The sequence below is a fragment of the Camelina sativa genome, chromosome 13 (genome assembly GCF_000633955.1).
Source record: "Camelina sativa cultivar DH55 chromosome 13, Cs, whole genome shotgun sequence".
In the NCBI taxonomy this organism is placed as follows: domain Eukaryota; kingdom Viridiplantae; phylum Streptophyta; class Magnoliopsida; order Brassicales; family Brassicaceae; genus Camelina; species Camelina sativa.
In genome coordinates, this window is record NC_025697.1 from 2,010,467 (window position 1) to 2,031,118 (window position 20,652).

Genomic DNA, 20,652 nt, shown 5'->3' on the forward strand with positions numbered 1-20,652 from the left:
TTTTTATCTCAACTTGAAGAAACTATTCGAGTTGGAGGAAGTTTTTGTCTTTTTTTTGTTTGTTTTGGGTCTGTTTTGTAAATATAAATGATGAAGAATAAAGCCTATTTATAGCCATGAAACGGCAATGAAATTCACCAATGCTTGTGTAAGTGTTTTTCAATGTAACCTGTGGAAGATAAAATTGCTTTCGATGTTGGATCAGGACTCCGTGAATTAATTTTCAACAGCTCATACATGACATGTTTTTCTTCTCTGCCCGGCAGATCATGTACATCTACTTATCCAAAAAAAAATTCCCAAATTCTTCAATTAGCTAATGAGAAAATTTACTACCAATTTAGTTATTAGCAAATTAACAATTAATAATAACAATGATCTGAGAATCTTATCTTCTTATTATATAAAGTTTGATTTTAAAGTTAGAAACCCACACTATTGCAACACATGTCAAGTCTTTAAAAATGAGACAATGTTTAAGTCAATCAATGAAATTTTTTAACATATATAAAAGACTTACCAAATAGATTTAGATATTAGATTAACATGAATAAGGAAGATTCTACCCCTTAAAAGATGATGAAAGATTTTGACATGTGTAAAAAATAAAACCAATTAGATTTAGACATTATGTTATCACAATATAGAAGGTTCTAAATTGAAAAAGATATACTTGAACTTTTTTTAAAAAGGTTAATGAATATCTCTCAATTCATATTTTGAAATATGTAAAAAATTTCAACCAATTAGAGTTAGACATTATGTTAACATAAATATGGAAAATTCGAGATATAAATATATTTTTGGATTAAAAAAATAATGAATATTTTGTTAATATTTCAACACGGTAAAAAACTTCAACCAGTTAGATTTAGACATTATTTAAACATATATATGAAAATATATGTGATAAAATAGTATAGTAAAGTACTAATTTTAAAAGAAAAAAAAAAGACACAGTCAATGTCGCAACTCGCAAGTGTACTGTGGTGTCTACTTTCTCGTATTGTCAGTCCTTCGGCTGTTTATTAGTATAGGTCCATGGGTGAGCCAATATAGGATTAGGTGGGTCAAAATGACTTTGCTGAATTTTTAAAACTGGTTAAATTTTTAAAGAAAAAATTAAATTGACTTTGGTAAAATAGTACAATTGACCATTATAAAAAAAATTAACAACATAATTGACACATTAAAATTTATTTTGACACTGGTAAACTAATTTCCTAGCTCGACCACTCTTTAGATCATGTATATAATCTTTTGAGTGCTGTTTGGGATGTGTTCCATCATCAACATCAAGTACTCTTAAACTTTGTGGATGTTATGAATCACTATATCATTATCTAATTTTAGGTTGCGACACATTTAAATGACCATAAGCTTGCATAATTAGGATTATGAAATTATGCCCACGTTATTTGTTATAATTAAGGTCGACCTCGAAACTTAAAAATCGTCCTGTATATGTTATGCATCATTATATCATTTTCTAACTTTAGGTTACAACACTTTCAAAATACCAGAGGTTAGCATGATTAGGACTTTTGTTTTTTGGGCACAGCATAATTAGTACCACGAAAATGTTATTTGTTATAAGGTCGAACATCTTTAATCAAGACTTAAAAATCATCTTGTGGATTATGCATCACTGTATCAGTTTCCAATTTTAGGTTGTGACACATTTAAAAGATTATTGGCTTGCATAATTAGGACATGAAATTGTAAATGTAGCTTGCTCACGTTATTTGTTATAAGGTTGGCCATCTTTAACCGAGACTTAAAAAATAGTCTGTGTGGATGTTATGCATCACTAGCTAAATCAATTTCCAGTTTTAGGGTGTGACACATTTAAAAGATTATAGTCTTGCGTACTTAGGATTATGATAATTGTAGATAGCTTGCCCGCTTATTTGTTATAAGGTCGACCATCTTTTAATCGAGACTTAAATGGCTCCTCTCAGTTTGGGTTCCATGCGCTATGTCATATGTGCTTTCATAAAGAACCCAACAAGTGCTGCTCATTTATTAATCATCGTAAATTTATTAAAAATTAGTAAAATTACATACTTCAGCCACACACAAAAAAAATTGCAAGTGTTGCTTCTTTTTCCTAAGTATATATTTTCGTAATTTAAATATGCAAGATTTTCTTCTTCTTTTATTTTTTCTTATTAACTATTACATGTAACATTTTCTTACACGTTCGAAGAAAACGAAAAAAAAAATATTTTCAAATTGATATGTTGCATCATTAATTGAGATTTTTTTTAAAAAAAATATTGTAAAATATTATAAACAATGACTTAACGTCTTCAGTAAACCAGCCCTACCAGCCTTACATATAACGATGGATAATATAGCTGAAATTTAAAAGTTCAGATGACCACCTTATTACATCCATAACATTTTGCAATTTATGATCGATAACTAGACTTCTATATTATATTTTACTATTATGATATTGTAACTGCCTATGTTTTGGGGACCGATATGAGTATGACGACGGAGTTTGTGTAATGTGGCTGCTTGAAATTTTATATAGTATAATTTATGCATGGTTCTTTCACGTTGATGATATCCATCTCTTGTATCTTAGTAATTATTTCTTGAATCTCTCTATTATTTTATTTCTATATATTCATTTGTTAGGTAGAACGAGTGGTTGTGGACTGACTGCTGCTTGATCTAAACACGTGGCTTCCTGGTGGGTCGCAAAACATTTTTTCATAGACATTTTATTCAATGAAAAAGGGGTTGGGTAACAAAAAAAATAATTCAATTCACAAAAGGAATGCGTCGTCTGGTAGATCACAAGCTTTGAACGTTAGCAAAATTATGTTACCTACCACCAGTGGCCTGCCTTCATATATAGCGATATTCACACAAACATTACAGATATTATTTCTCTAATATAATCAAAAAGTGGATACACTAAACTGTTTATAAACCTAATATAGATAATTGAAAGTAAGCCTACAACACTCTTTGCATTGTTTTCTTGATTACAACATATTTTCTCTTTTCGTATATAAACTTTATGTTTATTGTTTGTTAAACAGTGGGAACAGAGATGGTAATGGTTCACGAAGTTCCTTTTCCTCCACAGATCATCACAGCTTCCAAGCCACTCTCCCTTCTGGGCCAAGGTTTCTTTTTTGCTTCCATACATAACGTTTGATACCTTAATAATGTAATCTCAGGTAATTTATTGGTAATGTAATGTCTGTTGTTTTTATTCTCGTTATAGGGATCACAGACATCGAGATCCACTTTCTTCAAGTGAAGTTTACGGCTATCGGAGTTTACTTAGATCCTTCAGATGTTAAAACCCATCTTGTTAACTGGAAAGGCAAGACCGGAAAAGATCTCGCCGACGATGACGACTTCTTCGACGCCCTTGCCTCCGGTAATCTTATTCAATCCATCTTAAGCTTCAAAAATCAACTTTTAATTAGGGTATCTTTGTTTTGATGATTTGCGTTTTTCGATAGACTATTTTGGTTAAGTAATGGGTTTTGGTAAAGATCACAATTTCGTTTGGCTAGTTCTTCTGGTTTTACTTCGGTTCAACTAGTTAAACTCCAGTTGGGTTAATTTATTTGGTCAAACGAGATTGAACCGGTTGTTATATATTGCAGCGGAGATGGAGAAGGTTATAAGAGTGGTGGTGATTAAAGAAATAAAAGGAGCTCAGTACGGAGTACAACTAGAGAATACTGTGAGAGATCGTTTGGCTGCAGAGGATAAGTACGAGGAAGAAGAAGAAACCGAGCTCGAGAAAGTTGTTGGTTTCTTCCAGTCTAAGTACTTCAAAGCTAATTCCATCATCACTTACCATTTCTCAGCCAAAGATGGCATTTGCGAGGTATAAAATCTAGAGCCTATTATTAACGTCTATCAGCATGTGGAACAGAGGAAATAAAAAACAGAGGACTCTGTTTTGCGTTTAGCGTTATACTAGTACATTTTTCTAAAACATATCTTGTAAAGCCAATTGCTAACGTATCTGAAGAAGCACAATTGCATCACGTACGTATACCTCACGAGAATTGTAATTAGGCCTAAAATAATTGTTATGTATTTTTGTTTTGTGGGAAGATCGGGTTTGAGACCGAAGGGAAAGAAGAGGAGAAACTGAAGGTGGAGAATGCGAATGTGGTGGGAATGATGCAGCGATGGTATCTGTCTGGGAGTAGAGGAGTCTCTCCTTCGACCATTGTTTCCCTCGCCGATGAGCTGTCCACACTTTTAACCTAGAATCCCTTATAAAAAAAAAAAAAATTGTTGTGTGTGTTGTTTTATGTCGTTGTTTAGATAAGACATTGTGTTTCGTTATCTTTATAAGATGATTAATGCATAGTCGACCAAAAAAAATGTTGATTTTGTTGCAACTTATAATCATCATCTTGTTCTTGTCATAACTTCTAGCATCAAGAATTCTTTTTTTTGTAGCCTATAGTTACAGTCAACGTGTATCTGATCACAGTAATATGAAAAATCATGTTTACATCTCAATTTAAACCAGCTTACTCGTTACAATTCGACATTTGGATTTTTGAAGGATACAGATTAAGTTTTGTGGATTTTATTGTATGAATCGTGGCTAATAATTCAACCAATTTAGTTGATTTCTATTGTAGTATTTGCTTTGTGATGATGTAGTGTGACTTTTGTTACAATAAGCAGGATACAGAGAGCGCATGCATACTTGCATATTAGCAATGCTGCAACACTTCTGGTTTAACATTTTTTGACTAGGTAACTGAAAACTACACGTGGCAAAACCCAAGACGTTTATAAAAAATGGAAAGTTTATACCCGAACCAGCTTCCGACCGTTGGTTTATCACCGAACCTAGGGTTTGATTTTGCTCCGGATTTTCCTAAGCGTAGAAAAAGGAAACTTGAGTCCCAAATATTAATTAGTTTATAAAATAGTCCAATCGGTTTAGTTTCATAATCCCAGAGAGAAGCAGAGAAAGAGTTTAAAGAGAGCACGAGTTATATATAGAGTGACGAAGATGCAATTTCATGCTTCGATTTCTCTGATTTCTTCTTCGATTTTCATCTTTGATTTCTTCTGATCAGTTGTTGGATTTGCCCTAATCTCTTGGTTCCAAGTTGTTCGACGCTTGATTTGTTGTGATGTCGTTGCTCTTCGTCAAAACCAGGTCACTAGAGACGAAGCGTGATAATGATGGAAGATGATTTGTTGATTCTCCGTTCGCATGGATCAGATCAAAAGATCTATGTGTGATTCTTCTCCGGCGATTCGTCGAGGCGGCTGGGTTTGTGTACGAGTAATCAAAGAAAAAAAGTAAGCGCGTGATGTTCACGCAAAAAAAAACCAAATTTTCCTCTCGCAGGAGAACCCGAAACCTAGTTCCCCTCCGATCTTCCTCAACGAAGCTTCAGCCATTGTAAATTCGTCGCCATTCTGACTTTTTTTTTTTTACTCTGCTCCATCAGTCAATGTCGAGGTTCAGTCCCTGCCACCTAACTCTGTTCCATCACCGCTGCTTTGTGTTTACCACCGCCATGTCATGAAGCCACGCAAAGTCATCAAACCCCTTGGAGTCTTTTACAAAAAACGCCAACAGAAACAGAGGTTGATGTCCAGCCCATCAAGAAATAAAAGGCCCATGAAAAATGCATCCTATGGACCATGTTAATTCTGATCCCTTCTCTGTTTTTCAATTCAAAATTAATAGATTTCAAAAATTTTACATTAAAAAACTTTTCATTCAATTCTTCTTTCACCTTTTTCTAATTTTTAATAATGGAAATTTGTAAACTAAATTTATGTGACAATGTGAGAGAACTAACTTGACTTTGGATCTGGTTATTTGACTTAGTCATTTGTTTGTTAGAGATTCCATAAGTTTAAATTATTCTCACATTGTTTTCTAGATTTAGCATGCAATTTTAAAGCTTTTTTAAAATTTAAAATGTTAAGTTTGTAAGCCATGTGAAAACTAACTGTATTTTGCATCCGATCATTTGACCTAGTCATTTTTTTTTACATAAATTCAAATTGTTTTTACATTTTTTTTATAGATGTAGCATTTTTTGTTTTTTCTTTTCTTTTGAAAAATGTTGTTTTCATTTTTTAAAAATAAAGATATTAAGTTTACAAGCATTGTGAAAACTAACTGGATTTTGGATTCACTCATTTTGACCTACTCATTTGTTTGGTAGACACTTGATAAGTTTAAACTGTTTTCAAATTATTTTGTAGATTTAATTAGTATACAAAATTTTAATTTGTATCATAAATTCTATATATGTTTGAAACAAATTTAATCGTATTAAGATTTAACCCCATCTGAAACAAAAAACCGACCGAGGCCAATCGGGATAAATTTCTCAAAACCAAAGTCACAAATCGAACAAAAAGCCAAAACTTAGAAGATTATGTGTATGTAAATTCTGCATGAAGCTTCCCTAATTGTAAACAGTACTGTGAATTTACAAAAAGAAGCAAACCCACTTTAAAGTAAAGCCAAAACTCAACATGAAAGTGACGTGATATCTGGAGAAATTATTTCCTTATCATCCTCGTGAAGCTGTGTTACATTTGCCATGTCATCATCCCGCCGGGGAACCATTTGCCGGAGTCTGAAGTTCGAGGAGTGATTGTCTGCAAGTGGGGCAAGAGGAATGCGATAGCAACCAAGTGTCGATGCACTTGACGTGGAAGCCGTGGTTACATTTGGGCAAAACCCTAACTGTCTCTCCTTCAAGGAACTCTCCTAAACAGATCAAACACTCCGTTGCTTTCATCTTTAACTCAGGGCTGTATGAATCAACGGGAATCAGCTTCAAAGCGCGTTTCTTGATCCCTTTTGCTGCGTTTGCGTTTGCGTTGGTGTCAACTAGTTCTTCGTTGGGCGTGAACCTTCTTGTGCAGCGTAAGACATAGCGCAAGACCGAATTGAGGCCAAGAGAACAGATCAAGGCGCATAGAAGAGCTGCTAGTATGATCACCATGTTTGTATCCATGCTATTGCTAGCTATATTCTTGTTGCTGATAGAGTCGCCTAAAGTTCTAGGATTTGCATCCGTAGCTGAAATGGTCGGGGTTGCTTGCGCCTCAAGTAAAAACCTACCCATCTGTAAAAAGTTTAGAAACAGAGGCAGAAATCTTTATGAACTCACCTTCAAGGTTCTTCGTCTTCTTCTTATTGTTCCAGTTTGTATTCGAATCGGACTACGAAAGAGATTGAGAGTAGAGATTCAAGTTTCTTCATGCTATGTGATAATCAAGAGAGAAGCTTGTGTTCTCTATTTTTCCCTGAGGCTTTCGATCCAATCTGAAACTCAAAGACCAAGAAGAACCTTTCTTGAGAAATCCATGGAGATATCAAAGCTCATATCCTTGATATGACCTGTTTCCATATACAAGTTCTACTTTGGGTTTTACACAAAAGGAAATATAAGTTATACTATAAGAGTAGGAAATGGGTAGGCTAGAGAGAGAAAGAGAGAGAGATGATGATGAGATGGTCGGTCCAAGAAATCCTTGGTTAGATTTGTTGATATATAAAGTTTGATAATTTAAGGGAGAAGATATTGTGGCATACAATCTTGTTGGTTTTGTATAAATTAGTAACTGGGACAAACATAAAAGACAGGGCCAAAAAGACAATTAATAATGCAGAATATATTGTTGAGTAGATATTAAAATTGATGTATAACGAATTCACAATTAGTGGTCTTCAGAACTTTGGAATCAAGCCAGATGAAATCCACTACTATCATATAGAAAGATCAGATTCTCAACTAATCATGATTATTAAAACATCAATGATTAGAATTTGTTCCATCGTTTAGTATATACGAATTATACTTGAAAAACTAATCTTCAATCAACATACATAGACATATAGTAGTTGTATCATGTGTTATTAAGAGTTTTCTTTTTCTTTTGTTAATTGAGGTACGTACATTTACTAATACTATGTGTAACAAGGCGAAACAGCTACTACAACCTAAATGGTTTTGTTACATAGATGTAATATATTTCTATAACAACATCTAAAAAACTTAAATAGTTTTCTACTATTTTCTCTTCACTATGAAATTGCTTCAATCATAAGAAAATTGTTTACATCGATGTAAACTTTTCTTTTTGCCGGTTTTTAACTTTCAATGAAAAGCAAATAAATAATGAAAAGAGGCACAGTAGAAAGAAAATAAAGCGAGCTAGTTAATCCATTAATCCAGTAGTTTACTATCTTCAGGGTACATTGAAAAATAGTTTTATGTTACCCAAAATGTTTAAAGTAGTTAGATGGATTTGAATTGAATGGTCTACATAAAGGAAAAGGAAGTATCTGGGTGGGATCTTTGGTCCACATATTTGCAACATCCAATTCTACGCATACGGATGTGCAAATCAAACAGACACACGAGTTCTCACGCAAGAGACACAAACACTTGTCTCTCTTTGATCCACTATCTCCATTATTACACTATTTATCTTTAAGACGAAAAGATATATGAATGTTTTAAACATGATTACTTATACACTATTTTTTGTAAAAATATCCACGTTTGTTTGTAATGAGATGGAATTACCACAATAAATAAGACATATATTGCATCGGTTTTATAGTGTTGAAATTCCAAATTAGAATTACTTGATAATTAATAAGTGATGTAAATTAGGCGCCAGTAGCCTTTGGTGGTATTAAGGCCGATTAAGTTCCTATCTATTTTGAAGTTGGTGTCGGTGACTAAGGAAATCTTTGGCATATAACAATATCTAGCTCTAAGTTTAGTGGCTAAAAATTGGTCCACAGATGCGGTTTGTGTCAGATTGAAATAGTTAGGTGTAAATGTATAAAATCAAACCCAAACTATAATCAAATCAGAGCGGTAACTATTGTGGGTACAATTAGGAAGCAAACTATGACTATTTCTGGTTTTTATTAGGCTATAAATCAATTTGGTTCGGTAAATCTTGAAACCACGTGACATAAAAGAACATATAGTAAGTCTAATGTTCGATTGTTTTCATAAAGTTGGTTAATTCATTAACTGTTCAGGCCTTGATGAGCTGTCTCCATATAACCCAATTAAGAGGCGGTTGTGTGCTCGGCCCCTGTCTTCTTTTTTGGGCAGCGGTTGGTTCTTGTTTTCTGTGCCTCGTTATTACTTCTTAATTCTTGTGACGTAGGTGTATGCTAATATGTCTATAGTATACTTACATGGCCCGATATTGACGAGAAACCGCATAGCCGGTGGTTTTTAATTTCGATTATATATGACTTTTTTTTTTTACTATATAGTGGTTTTGGTCTTTTGGATGTGTCAATCAATTTTACTTAAGATGTGTTAAGCATGAATAATATGACAAGAAGAATGTAATAGAATGAATCAATTGATAAACTGAGGAAGTCTGTTACCGGAAACAACGGACGATCTCATGCTCCTATATCTCTTTGTTCAGTTTCATACGCCGATCGAGACTACGTCGTCACGTTTTTGATTATCTCATGTTGCATGTTCTCTTTTTTTTTTTTTCTTTCTTTACTATTCATATCTGACCAATTGACTTATATGAGTAATTGAGTATATATGATTTGTGCAAGTGTTCGCAATTTTACGAAACGAACTTCACTAGTATGACAAGATTTTTAGACTACGATATATGATTATGATGAAATAGATAAAATAGAAAAGAATCCTTCATATATTAATATCAGTATATATATGGTTAACCGACTATTTAGACATGTGAGTCAGTGATGTGGGCTAGATAATTTAAAAAGGATATGTGATCCACGTGGCACCAAAGCGGTATATCCGTTGGAATGGTTAAGCGCCTAACGGAATTGCATGTGAGATCTTTGCATAATGGCATAACCTACAAACGCAATTCCTGGAAATTAAGACCGATGCGATTATGTCACCTTCTTCGACTATACGTTTTGTCAAATATATTTGTAATTTTTTTAAAATTAAGCGCATCATAAGAGATGTGATCGAGATATGCAGTCGTGAACATCCCTATATATACAAGTGAAGTCTTCAACGAATTACCAACCTCACTCATCTCCGAATTAGCCCCCATCAAAATCATGAATCTTACAGAATATTCCCAGATTTTATTTGTTTCACTATGTACCCTCAGCCTCTGCTTCTACGTTATAAACTCTGACGACAACGGAGGAGGCTGGGAGAGAGGCCATGCCACCTTCTACGGTGGAGCTGATGCATCCGGCACAATGGGTACTTTAAACAAACTTTTCTATGAGCTCATAAATCATCACAAATTGATATATATATATATATATATATATATGACATATTTAACTGCTAAAGTGTTGACGTTTTGTAGGTGGTGCGTGTGGGTACGGTAACTTGTACAGCCAAGGCTATGGGCTACAAACCGCGGCTCTGAGCACAGCTTTGTTCAATAATGGACAGAGATGTGGGGCTTGTTTTGAGCTACAGTGTGAGGATGATCCTGAGTGGTGCATCCCTGGTTCCATCATCGTGTCAGCTACAAACTTCTGTCCACCAAACTTTGCCTTAGCCAATGATAATGGTGGTTGGTGCAATCCTCCCCTCAAGCACTTTGACTTAGCCGAGCCTGCCTTCCTCCAAATCGCTCAGTACCGAGCTGGAATCGTTCCTGTCGCATTCAGAAGGTATATATAAACTGTAGCTAGCCAAATATGATGGAGAACAATTCACTACACGGTTTTTTTAGTTAAGGTTTTGGAAAAAAAACTTCACTAAAGTTTAAAACGTAACTCTTAGATGTACCATTTATGTCCTCTTATAATGACAGGGTTCCATGTGAGAAAGGCGGAGGTATAAGGTTCACAATAAACGGGAATGCGTATTTCGACCTCGTGCTGATAACAAACGTGGGTGGTGCTGGAGATATAAGGGCCGTCTCTTTGAAAGGATCAAAGACTAATCAGTGGCAATCCCTGTCAAGAAACTGGGGACAGAATTGGCAAAGCAACACTTACCTTAGAGGTCAGAGCCTCTCTTTTCAAGTCATTGCTAGTGATGGTCGGGCTGTTGTGAGCTACGATGTTGTGCCTCGTGATTGGCAGTTCGGTCAAACTTTTGAAGGTGGACAATTCTAAATTTTATGTATCAACTATCAAGCGAAACTAAGAGAGGCTAAAGGAGAAGAGTTATGTTTAAGACAAGACTCTGCTTCTCATGGATCATATCCACTCTTCTATTTATTCTCATAAGAAAGACAAAGACAAATGGAACAAGGGCACTTTGTATTCGTTTAGCAAACATATTAAATAATCGATGTGTTGATAATCCTTGACGTACAAAGCCTTCAAATTAAGAGTCATCAGGGGCCAAAGTACATTATTTCGATTCCAAAGAACAAAAAGTTCAAATTCAAACATATTACTTTCAATAGTAACACGAGTATTGTATTTGATATTTAACAAGATAAATTTCTAAAAATAAAGAATAATTGTAACTAAAAAATAAATTGTCATACTCATACGTGATTATGAAGTCAAACCGTGTGACGTCAAACGGTCAAAGATAATAGTTTGGCTAAGTCTTGACGTCGTTGATTCTCTTGCTGGGTCCAGACGGCGGAACTGACCCTTTCGGAAGAGCGTTCAACACCAACGACCCGTATTTTCCCGTGACAAACGACGAAAATTCCGCCTTGAAGTGATGATCCTCGCCGTCGCACCCTACCACCGTCGCCGTCTTGGAGACAACAGGGATCTCTCCGGAGAAGATAACGCCATCGATCACCGACGGAATACCTACTGGAAACTTCCTAGCTGTTGTGTATGAAGCAAGAGAGACGGAGATGAAGAAAATTATAATCAAAGCTCTGATTCTAGCCATTTTCTTGTTTGTTTACGAGCGAACACTCTGTTTTTTTTATTATATATAATCTTCTTCTGTCACTGTGTTATTTGGTGAAGATCCATAAATGTACATGTTTAGTATATATATACATAATGTGTAAAGAGATAGAGAGGTCACTGGTCGGTCAATGGCAGTTGCAATCTTGCAAGAGATAACGCGGCAAGGCAAGTCTTTGGACTTGAAAGAGTTGAATGACTAAGTCATTAGTTTCCGGTCCAATTGAAATATCATCACTTAAGTGTTAAAGTCTCGTAAAATTTGTAATATATATCACTTATATATTTTCTGAATTAAAAATTAGGTGTCAATAAAATGATTTGGAGATATGATAACACATTTTCTGAGTTTGATTATAGTAGCAGTAGTAGTGTTAATTATTAATTTAAATTCATTAATCCAATGGGCCTTTATTGGGCTATTTTGGAAAAAAAATAAACCTTCAGAAGTTATCACGCTCTTTTGAGCCCATCACGACACTTCTGAATCAGTCAGAGGCTTTCTCTTCGTCGTCTCTTACTTCTCCGATTTGCCTCTCATCGGTCTTCGGAGACGTTGACCTTCGAGCTCGTATCAGCGAGAGGGATCCAAATGGCTGGCAGATTCCGATTAGATGCGGTTGTTTCGGCTATAGTCACGGTGCACCCGCACGAGATTCCGGCGTTGCTCCATTCCTCTTCCTGCTTCTTCTTCGTACCGATCTTCCCTCTGTCTCCAATTTTGTTCGCGTTTCAACCATTGATTTCGAGTGTTACTTAAATATGTCATTGGTTCTTCTTATTACTCCACGATGAGAATTTCAGATTTTGAGCGCGTATTTTGTTGTTCTGCCACTCCGCGATGAAGGAGCAATATCGCTGGGATTGTCAAAGCTCCCTGGCCTGTTCGTAGGATCTCTGTTTCTCACTCTGATAGCTGCGCCTCTCTCCACCTTGATCTTCTCTTTGCCCAATTTGTCCAAATCCAAGGTACTCTTTTACCCAATTGAGATAAGTTTCTACTTTCTACCGGGTGGGGTTTGCTTATATAATCTCTTACACATACATGCTTCTCGAAAATTGCAGGCTTTGGTTATAATACATAGATTCTTTAGTCTATCGCTTGTTCTATGTTTCCTTCTTTGGCGGGCTTCTCCTACAGAGTCTAATTCAAAGGTAAGATAGAAGACTTTTATTATTATTATTCATAAGCTCATGTCTCTCATTGGTTTAACACATACTACTGCTTCAAAGGATGCAGTTAATTCGGCATCCAGTCTAACAAAATATCCAAAACTTGGTATCGCTGGAGCTAATCCTGCTACTGGATGGGACAACCATGGCTGGTTTTACATTTCTGTTCGAGTTGGATTTTTCCTTTGGGTATGACTAACTAACTCAACATCAAGTCCGTTGAATGTAGCTGTATACTTTACATTTTTTTTGTTTCCTAGGTTGCGTTGCTCAATCTCGTTGCTATATCTTCAACATGGGCTAGGATAATAGACGTTATGGATAGTGAGGTAGTTTCTGCTGGCTTTTAACTATATTGTGAAGAATTGGGTATTGTTTCCAAGGATAACGCATTCTTCAATCCAGTCAGGTGCAAGGTTGTTCGGTTTTGTTGGTGCTGGTGCTACCCTTGGACAGCTTTTTGGATCAGTGTTTGCTGCTACGACTGCTTGGATGGGTCCATGTAGGCATCACATTTTCTGATGATTGTTCCATTTATAGCATAAGTACCTAGATGATAGAGATATCTTCTTATGACATGTTGATTTGAAACTCAATTTGATGTTCATTACAGATCTACTTCTATTTGCTGCTCTTCTGATGGAATTTGCTGCACAGTCTTCAAAAGGGATCACCAATGATATTACCCAGTCCTCTGAGGAGTTGTCTCCTCTAAGGTTAGCTAAGCTACAATTTGTCTCCATATATGAATGATGAATATGATTTTCAAACCCACCTCTTTTTTCTGCTACGTTTTCCCATCTTAAGTTTGGAATATTTAGCTATAAGTCTTAGATTTCTAGTGTGAGTTTGACTCAATTATTCTCATTGTTGGTCAAGAATTTGATCTTTGGTTTCATTTATGTTAGGAGAACTGATAATGATCATCAAAGTGAGAGAATACAGGAAGCTTCTTCTCCAAAAATTGGTTCTCCAAAAGCTGCTTCTCCTAAATCGCCTATCTCCACATCCAGACCCCAGCTTTGGGCCATCTTAGACGGAATGAGACTTATTCTAGTATCGCCTTATCTTTTGCTCGTGTCTCTGTTCCTTTGGCTTGGTGCGGTCATCTCCTCATTCTTCTATTTCCAAGTAAGACAAAATCTTTTTATTTTAAATGATTTTCAGATATAAGATTAGCTAAATCATGTGAAGGTATTATCAAAAATAGCTGACGATGCAATAGTAGGCTTGTCACGTGAATCAGCTTCTTCCCTGTTATATACTATTCATTTGCCTGCCTAGTAACCATGGCTCCTTGTTCTTCAACAGCCGTTTGAACAATATTCACAACATAAAGATTAAAAAATCCCTTTGTTTCTAGTGCTTGCAAACTATCGCTTCTGATACAAGCTGTTGCTTTAAAATTCCTTTTGTTTTCTTGGAGTGTATTAAAGAAAGCTGAACTCTTACTGTTTCACTGATGAAACAAAGTTCACTGCAGAAAGTGAATATAATTGCCGCGACAATCACATCTTCCATTGGTCGAAGAAGACTGTTCGCCCAGATAAACAGCTTCGTTGCAGTTTTCATACTCATTGGACAACTGACTCTAACGGTATGTTATATACGAGACAAAATTCACTCATTGATTCACCATACCTGGAAGTTTTCTTATCATGGTCCACATATATCTGTTTGTATACTAAATCTTACAGGGCCGGATCTTGACTATAGCCGGTGTCACCATTGCAATATCTGCATCTCCATTTGTTGCACTTGGGAATTTGGTTGCTATTGCCATATGGCCAACTTGGGTTGCAGTTGCTGTGTCTGAAACCTTGAGAAAGGTCTGTGGTTTACATCAATCTCTCTCGTGTTACATTACTGTTCCATTAATTGCACTTGCACATTTTACAACTTGGTAGGTGACAACTTATGTTGTAACTAGACCTGGAAGGGAACTCTTGTTCACCGTTGTCTCACAAGACGAGAAATACAAAGCTAAGGTACTGAATCTATCGTTTTCTCAACTTTAGATTAAAAATCAGTTCTGCTAAAAGGACTTTACACTTGGTTTTATTTCTCATTCTTTGCTCCATGGTTTCAGGTATGCATAGACGTGATTGTTCAACGACTTGGAGATGCTGCAGCTGCGGGACTATTTGAAGTCCTTACCATTGCTCTTGGCGGTCAAACATCAACTGCTTCACTCTATGCCTTGCCAGTATGATAAAAAGCTTCCTACTTTCAGACAGTTCTTTGTGTATGAGTTCTCCATGAAACTCCTCAACAAGTCTCCATTGTTTTTTTCACAGGTGTGTTTAATATGGATAGTCACAGCGTTCTTCTTAGGCCGGCGACAAGAACAATTGGCAAAACTCCAGGTGGGTTCATCTTTATAGGAACAAAAATCTTGGAAAAAAAGTCGCATTGATGCAGAAGATGAGAGGCTTCAACTTCACATGTAGGAGTTATGGGAAAGCAACTTAACCCCAACCGAGATGATGAAGGTTCAGAAGGCGGAGTAATGGTTAAAAGCTTAAAGAACTCAGATTTTTGGATTATACTGATAAATATTGTACAAAGGAAAGTTTTATTTCAGTTAGAAAATTTATATCAAGTGTATTTGTATCCCACATCTCCAAGCATAGGAAGTGATAACTTGCAATAACGAAATAGTCAAAGAGACAAGCAAAACCCATACATTGGCGATTTAATTGCATTGCAATATTGGGCTTTAGTGAATGTTATGGCTTGATTCGAACTAATATGGGCTTAAGGTTGAAGCATGAAACCCTAGAGTTCCTTACGTGCGTGTCTATATAATTTACATCCTCCGCCAACTTTGCCCTTTATTCTCCGCCTAGCTGCCTCTTGTCCACGTTTCCGGCGACAATGGTGAGGTTTTTTTTCTTAATCGTCCATGAAAACCTGAGTCAATTTCTCCAAATCACGATTTTAATAAACAAATACGTGAAATACATTAATTCGTGAATTTCTGCACTTGTTATATTGTGTGACATTAAAGTTTTCATTTCTTTTTCATGTGGGTTTTTAGACCAAGAGAACGAATAAGGCGGGAATCGTGGGAAAATATGGTGAGTGCCTTTATGAAACTATACCTCTGTTCTATGATAACTTGCACCCCTGCAACTAAAGTATATATACATCTTTACATTTCTTTTGATTGTACCTTGAGGTTCAAGCCAATGCATATTGTCACGTCAGCCTATTTAACGAGTTGGTTAGCACATTTAGTTAGTCTTTGATTTTGGAATAGACTGGTGGATTATTGGGGAATTGAGTTGGGACTTGGGAATAGGTTTTAAAGAATAGTGAATCAGTTTTATTATTCATACTTGTTTGTTTTGTCATTNTGGGAAAGCAACTTAACCCCAACCGAGATGATGAAGGTTCAGAAGGCGGAGTAATGGTTAAAAGCTTAAAGAACTCAGATTTTTGGATTATACTGATAAATATTGTACAAAGGAAAGTTTTATTTCAGTTAGAAAATTTATATCAAGTGTATTTGTATCCCACATCTCCAAGCATAGGAAGTGATAACTTGCAATAACGAAATAGTCAAAGAGACAAGCAAAACCCATACATTGGCGATTTAATTGCATTGCAATATTGGGCTTTAGTGAATGTTATGGCTTGATTCGAACTAATATGGGCTTAAGGTTGAAGCATGAAACCCTAGAGTTCCTTACGTGCGTGTCTATATAATTTACATCCTCCGCCAACTTTGCCCTTTATTCTCCGCCTAGCTGCCTCTTGTCCACGTTTCCGGCGACAATGGTGAGGTTTTTTTTCTTAATCGTCCATGAAAACCTGAGTCAATTTCTCCAAATCACGATTTTAATAAACAAATACGTGAAATACATTAATTCGTGAATTTCTGCACTTGTTATATTGTGTGACATTAAAGTTTTCATTTCTTTTTCATGTGGGTTTTTAGACCAAGAGAACGAATAAGGCGGGAATCGTGGGAAAATATGGTGAGTGCCTTTATGAAACTATACCTCTGTTCTATGATAACTTGCACCCCTGCAACTAAAGTATATATACATCTTTACATTTCTTTTGATTGTACCTTGAGGTTCAAGCCAATGCATATTGTCACGTCAGCCTATTTAACGAGTTGGTTAGCACATTTAGTTAGTCTTTGATTTTGGAATAGACTGGTGGATTATTGGGGAATTGAGTTGGGACTTGGGAATAGGTTTTAAAGAATAGTGAATCAGTTTTATTATTCATACTTGTTTGTTTTGTCATTGACAAGTGGATTCAGTTTCAAATCTATCATGAAGATCCACATATTTGTTGTAACTCCTCTGTTTCTGAAGCTGATTGTTTTGTATTTTCTATAGGCTCACGATATGGTGCCAGTCTTAGGAAGCAGATCAAGAAGATGGAAGTGAGCCAGCACAGCAAATACTTCTGCGAGTTCTGCCGGAAGGTACTCTTTCTCTCTCTCTCTCTCTCTCTCTCTCTCTCTCTCATGATCTCAAATTAGTTGATGGTGTTCTCTTTGTTTCTTTGATTTTAATAAGGCTTTGATCTGTAAATTTCAGTACGCCATCAAGAGAAAGGCTGTTGGTATTTGGGGTTGCAAGGACTCCGGGAAAGTTAAGGCCGGTGGTGCATACACTATGAAGTAAGCAAGAAAGATTCATGTTATTCTCAATTCTTCCATTGTTTAATTGTGATGATTGGATTTTTTTTATCTGTTGTCTGTTTATATATGCTTTTGGCAGCACTGCTAGTGCGGTGACAGTGAGAAGTACCATTAGACGGCTAAGAGAGCAAACCGAAAGCTAGAGATTGAACCATTTTACAGAGAATTTTCTTCATCTATTTATTTATATAATACAGAGCACAAACAAGTTCCTTTAGTGGGTTTTGTTTTCCCTAAGTGGAGTTCGTTGTAGTATTTTTGAGTTTCTTAATTGCATTTGCCAATTTGAATAGAAAGATCTTCAAAAAGAAGACAAACAAGCATAGCCAAACAAGAAATATTTACGTTTGGTTTTGTATCTTTACAGTGTTTACGTTAAAATATTTACGTTTTGATAATGATGCTTTCTAAAAAGACGAGGACAAAACTAAAGAGGGCTAACCAGAAGAAAAAAAACACAAGAACACCTCTAAAAGGCACATATGAAGGATCACCAGCCTTTATTGTTCACAGCTTGAGTTTTGATTAATGCTTTATGTTTTGGGAAGAACATCCCTTTATCAATTAAACTCAGTCTCAGAGTCATTCCTTCATCTCCTTCGTTCAAACCTAGAAGCAGCTTTGCTCAGACATCTCATCATCATGTACTGTCCCCTGTTCAAACCATCCTTCGGAACTTAAAGCTAAATACTTTTACCGAGGACATTGAGGAAACCATCGGAATTTTACTAGGTTCACAATGATATAATTCCATTAATTCGATTTGACTTGAGAAAGAAAGAAGAGAATAAAAAAAAAAAAGCAGCAAACATAGTTCATCAAATATTTATTTGGGTGCTTGTAAAGCCCCCAAAATACACAAGTTTTTTAAAAGAAACTTTAGCGTAACCATAACAGAGTTTAGAAACCACCACGGAGACGAAGGACCAAGTGAAGGGTCGACTCCTTCTGGATGTTGTAGTCGGCCAATGTGCGACCATCCTCAAGCTGCTTTCCAGCGAAGATGAGACGCTGCTGGTCCGGAGGGATACCTTCCTTGTCCTGGATTTTAGCCTTGACATTGTCAATGGTGTCGGAGCTCTCAACCTCGAGTGTGATGGTCTTGCCTGTGAGAGTCTTGACAAAAATCTGCATACCTCCACGGAGACGCAAGACCAAGTGAAGAGTAGACTCCTTCTGAATGTTGTAGTCAGCCAAAGTCCTGCCGTCTTCAAGTTGCTTTCCGGCGAAGATCAACCTCTGCTGGTCTGGTGGAATACCCTCTTTATCCTGGATCTTGGCTTTAACGTTGTCGATGGTGTCAGAGCTCTCCACCTCCAAAGTGATGGTCTTTCCCGTCAAAGTCTTGACGAAGATTTGCATACCACCACGAAGCCTGAGAACAAGATGAAGGGTCGACTCCTTCTGGATGTTGTAGTCAGCCAAAGTCCTGCCATCTTCAAGCTGCTTACCGGCGAAGATAAACCTCTGCTGGTCCGGTGGGATACCCTCTTGATCCTGGATCTTGGCCTTAACGTTGTCGATGGTGTCAGAGCTCTCCACCTCCAAAGTAATGGTCTTTCCAGTCAACGTCTTGACGAAGATTTGCATACCACCACGGAGCCTGAGGACCAAGTGAAGAGTAGATTCCTTCTGGATGTTGTAGTCAGCCAAGGTACGTCCATCTTCTAGCTGCTTACCGGCGAAGATAAGCCTTTGCTGATCCGGAGGAATACCTTCCTTGTCCTGGATCTTGGCTTTGACGTTGTCGATTGTGTCAGAGCTTTCCACCTCGAGGGTGATTGTCTTTCCGGTGAGAGTCTTAACAAAGATCTGCATCTGTAATTCACAAACAGAGATTGATACATAACCCAGATCAAATCCAAAACAAGAATCAAATTATCAAACCTAGATAAAATTTACACGTTATCAATCGATACAAAACTGAGAAAAATCAAAGAAACTAATTATCAAACCTAGGGTAGAATTAACAAGTTATCAATCGATACAAAACTCAATTTCTTTGAGAAAAATCAAATCAAATTCAAAGATAAGTAACTCGATATGCGAAAAAAAAAACACGAACCCTAATCGAGGATTAACACAAGAGGGATCTATCCGTGAAACTCAAATCAAACCAAATACAAAAAAAAAAAAAAAAAAAAAAAAAAAAAAAAAAAAAAAAAACTATATTTCCCACTTNCTCAATTGCGATCGGAAGTAACAAGTAATCGTATTAGAGATTCAGAATTTTTACCTTGATCACGATTGAGAGATTTGATTGATGATTATTAGGTTTTAGGAATTGGAAAGCTGAATTGTGAAAGAGATAAAGAGGTCGTCGGGTGTTACATCGAAGAGGATGAGGGCGACTCGGTCATGAGGAAGTTGAGGCGGTGAAGCATTAGCCAATCATAACTAGACACGTATGTATTATGACGTGTATTGGGCGTTGTTTACACGCAACTTCTTGAATAAGGGCCAAATTATAGTCCACGGGCCAATGAATATGAAGGCCCAAAGAGAACCATTAACAAATTATAAATACTAAATTCCACTTATATTTATCTTTTCATTTAAACCAAAAATCCCAAGAAAGAATGAGAGAAAACTAAACAAGCCATACAACAACACTAGTAAAAGTAAATCATGAGTGGTAAAGACGTCGATGACGACGATCAAATCCTACCTGAATTCCTAACGCTCGCATTAGGGTGGACCAATTCTTTAATCTACGTGGTAACGATGCACTTGCTCATTGTCACCGTCGAGACTTGCTTGTTCTGGCCTTTACTACCAAATTACCCCCACGTTTGTGGAGATAGTGTTATCGGGATAGTGATTTTTTAATACATTACTAGCGTGATAGGGTATGCTTCAAGAAATATTTACGTTTGGTTTTGTATCTTTACAGTGTTTTCGTTGAAATATTTACGTTTTGATAATGATGTTTTCTAAAAAGACG

At 36.3% G+C, this 20,652-nt stretch overlaps 7 protein-coding genes across 10 annotated transcripts; 4 read left to right on the plus strand and 3 right to left on the minus strand.

Moving 5' to 3' along the window:
• Positions 2,785–4,469, plus strand: LOC104734529 (probable chalcone--flavonone isomerase 3). The gene is made up of 5 exons (XM_010454127.2): positions 2,785–2,967; positions 3,060–3,146; positions 3,248–3,406; positions 3,639–3,865; positions 4,099–4,469. Coding segments are annotated over exons 1-5 (633 nt in total). The 5' UTR covers positions 2,785–2,966; the 3' UTR covers positions 4,258–4,469.
• On the minus strand, positions 6,383–7,550 carry LOC104734530 (RING-H2 finger protein ATL73-like). The gene has a single exon (XM_010454128.2). It carries the CDS (start codon positions 7,110–7,112, stop codon positions 6,588–6,590), a length of 525 nt encoding a protein of 174 aa, XP_010452430.1. The 5' UTR covers positions 7,113–7,550; the 3' UTR covers positions 6,383–6,587.
• LOC104734531 (expansin-A2) lies at positions 9,994–11,297 on the plus strand. Its single transcript, XM_010454129.2, has 3 exons — positions 9,994–10,235; positions 10,345–10,657; positions 10,801–11,297. The coding sequence occupies exons 1-3, from the start codon at positions 10,085–10,087 to the stop codon at positions 11,105–11,107; spliced, it is 771 nt and encodes a 256-aa protein (XP_010452431.1). The 5' UTR covers positions 9,994–10,084; the 3' UTR covers positions 11,108–11,297.
• On the minus strand, positions 11,336–11,884 carry LOC104734532. The gene has a single exon (XM_010454130.2). It carries the CDS (start codon positions 11,850–11,852, stop codon positions 11,547–11,549), a length of 306 nt encoding a protein of 101 aa, XP_010452432.1. The 5' UTR covers positions 11,853–11,884; the 3' UTR covers positions 11,336–11,546.
• Positions 12,384–15,735, plus strand: LOC104734533. Of its 3 annotated transcripts, XM_010454131.2 has the most exons (13): positions 12,387–12,566; positions 12,677–12,841; positions 12,938–13,027; positions 13,106–13,234; positions 13,306–13,374; positions 13,451–13,547; positions 13,659–13,761; positions 13,954–14,176; positions 14,529–14,642; positions 14,743–14,874; positions 14,953–15,033; positions 15,135–15,251; positions 15,343–15,735. In XM_010454131.2, the coding sequence occupies exons 1-13, from the start codon at positions 12,465–12,467 to the stop codon at positions 15,427–15,429; spliced, it is 1,509 nt and encodes a 502-aa protein (XP_010452433.1). In that variant the 5' UTR covers positions 12,387–12,464; the 3' UTR covers positions 15,430–15,735. The 3 variants fall into 3 exon arrangements, with proteins under 3 accessions (XP_010452434.1, XP_019090491.1, XP_010452433.1); XM_010454132.2 differs by lacking the exons at positions 15,135–15,251; positions 15,343–15,735 and having other exon boundaries at positions 12,384–12,566; positions 14,519–14,642; XM_019234946.1 differs by lacking the exons at positions 14,953–15,033; positions 15,135–15,251; positions 15,343–15,735 and having other exon boundaries at positions 12,384–12,566; positions 14,762–14,869.
• LOC104734535 (60S ribosomal protein L37a-1-like) lies at positions 15,916–18,106 on the plus strand. Of its 2 annotated transcripts, none has more exons than XM_010454135.2 (5): positions 15,916–15,925; positions 16,989–17,028; positions 17,401–17,489; positions 17,605–17,687; positions 17,788–18,106. In XM_010454135.2, the coding sequence occupies exons 1-5, from the start codon at positions 15,923–15,925 to the stop codon at positions 17,849–17,851; spliced, it is 279 nt and encodes a 92-aa protein (XP_010452437.1). In that variant the 5' UTR covers positions 15,916–15,922; the 3' UTR covers positions 17,852–18,106. The 2 variants fall into 2 exon arrangements, with proteins under 2 accessions (XP_010452437.1, XP_010452436.1); XM_010454134.2 differs by lacking the exon at positions 15,916–15,925 and adding an exon at positions 16,798–16,828.
• On the minus strand, positions 18,497–20,071 carry LOC104734534 (polyubiquitin-like). Its single transcript, XM_010454133.1, has 2 exons — positions 19,945–20,071; positions 18,497–19,526 (listed from the first exon to the last, which is right to left on the minus strand). The coding sequence occupies exon 2, from the start codon at positions 19,524–19,526 to the stop codon at positions 18,609–18,611; it is 918 nt and encodes a 305-aa protein (XP_010452435.1). The 5' UTR covers positions 19,945–20,071; the 3' UTR covers positions 18,497–18,608.

What these genes read in the sequence shown, in the direction of transcription:
- LOC104734531 (XM_010454129.2), top strand. Translation starts at nt 10,085, where the DNA reads ATGAATCTTACAGAATATTCCCAGATTTTATTTGTTTCACTATGTACC. An exon ending in TGATGCATCCGGCACAATGG is followed by an intron (nt 10,236 to 10,344) that starts GTACTTTAAACA and finishes GACGTTTTGTAG; the next exon opens with GTGGTGCGTGTGGGTACGGT. An exon ending in GTTCCTGTCGCATTCAGAAG is followed by an intron (nt 10,658 to 10,800) that starts GTATATATAAAC and finishes TTATAATGACAG; the next exon opens with GGTTCCATGTGAGAAAGGCG.
- LOC104734532 (XM_010454130.2), bottom strand. Translation starts at nt 11,852, where the DNA reads ATGGCTAGAATCAGAGCTTTGATTATAATTTTCTTCATCTCCGTCTCT.
- LOC104734534 (XM_010454133.1), bottom strand. Translation starts at nt 19,526, where the DNA reads ATGCAGATCTTTGTTAAGACTCTCACCGGAAAGACAATCACCCTCGAG.
- LOC104734535 (XM_010454135.2), top strand. An exon ending in TCTGCGAGTTCTGCCGGAAG is followed by an intron (nt 17,490 to 17,604) that starts GTACTCTTTCTC and finishes TGTAAATTTCAG; the next exon opens with TACGCCATCAAGAGAAAGGC. An exon ending in GGTGGTGCATACACTATGAA is followed by an intron (nt 17,688 to 17,787) that starts GTAAGCAAGAAA and finishes TGCTTTTGGCAG; the next exon opens with CACTGCTAGTGCGGTGACAG.
- LOC104734533 (XM_010454131.2), top strand. Translation starts at nt 12,465, where the DNA reads ATGGCTGGCAGATTCCGATTAGATGCGGTTGTTTCGGCTATAGTCACG. An exon ending in CCAATTTGTCCAAATCCAAG is followed by an intron (nt 12,842 to 12,937) that starts GTACTCTTTTAC and finishes CGAAAATTGCAG; the next exon opens with GCTTTGGTTATAATACATAG. An exon ending in GACTGCTTGGATGGGTCCAT is followed by an intron (nt 13,548 to 13,658) that starts GTAGGCATCACA and finishes TGTTCATTACAG; the next exon opens with ATCTACTTCTATTTGCTGCT.
- LOC104734529 (XM_010454127.2), top strand. An exon ending in CTTCGACGCCCTTGCCTCCG is followed by an intron (nt 3,407 to 3,638) that starts GTAATCTTATTC and finishes TATATATTGCAG; the next exon opens with CGGAGATGGAGAAGGTTATA. An exon ending in CCAAAGATGGCATTTGCGAG is followed by an intron (nt 3,866 to 4,098) that starts GTATAAAATCTA and finishes TTTTGTGGGAAG; the next exon opens with ATCGGGTTTGAGACCGAAGG.
- LOC104734530 (XM_010454128.2), bottom strand. Translation starts at nt 7,112, where the DNA reads ATGGGTAGGTTTTTACTTGAGGCGCAAGCAACCCCGACCATTTCAGCT.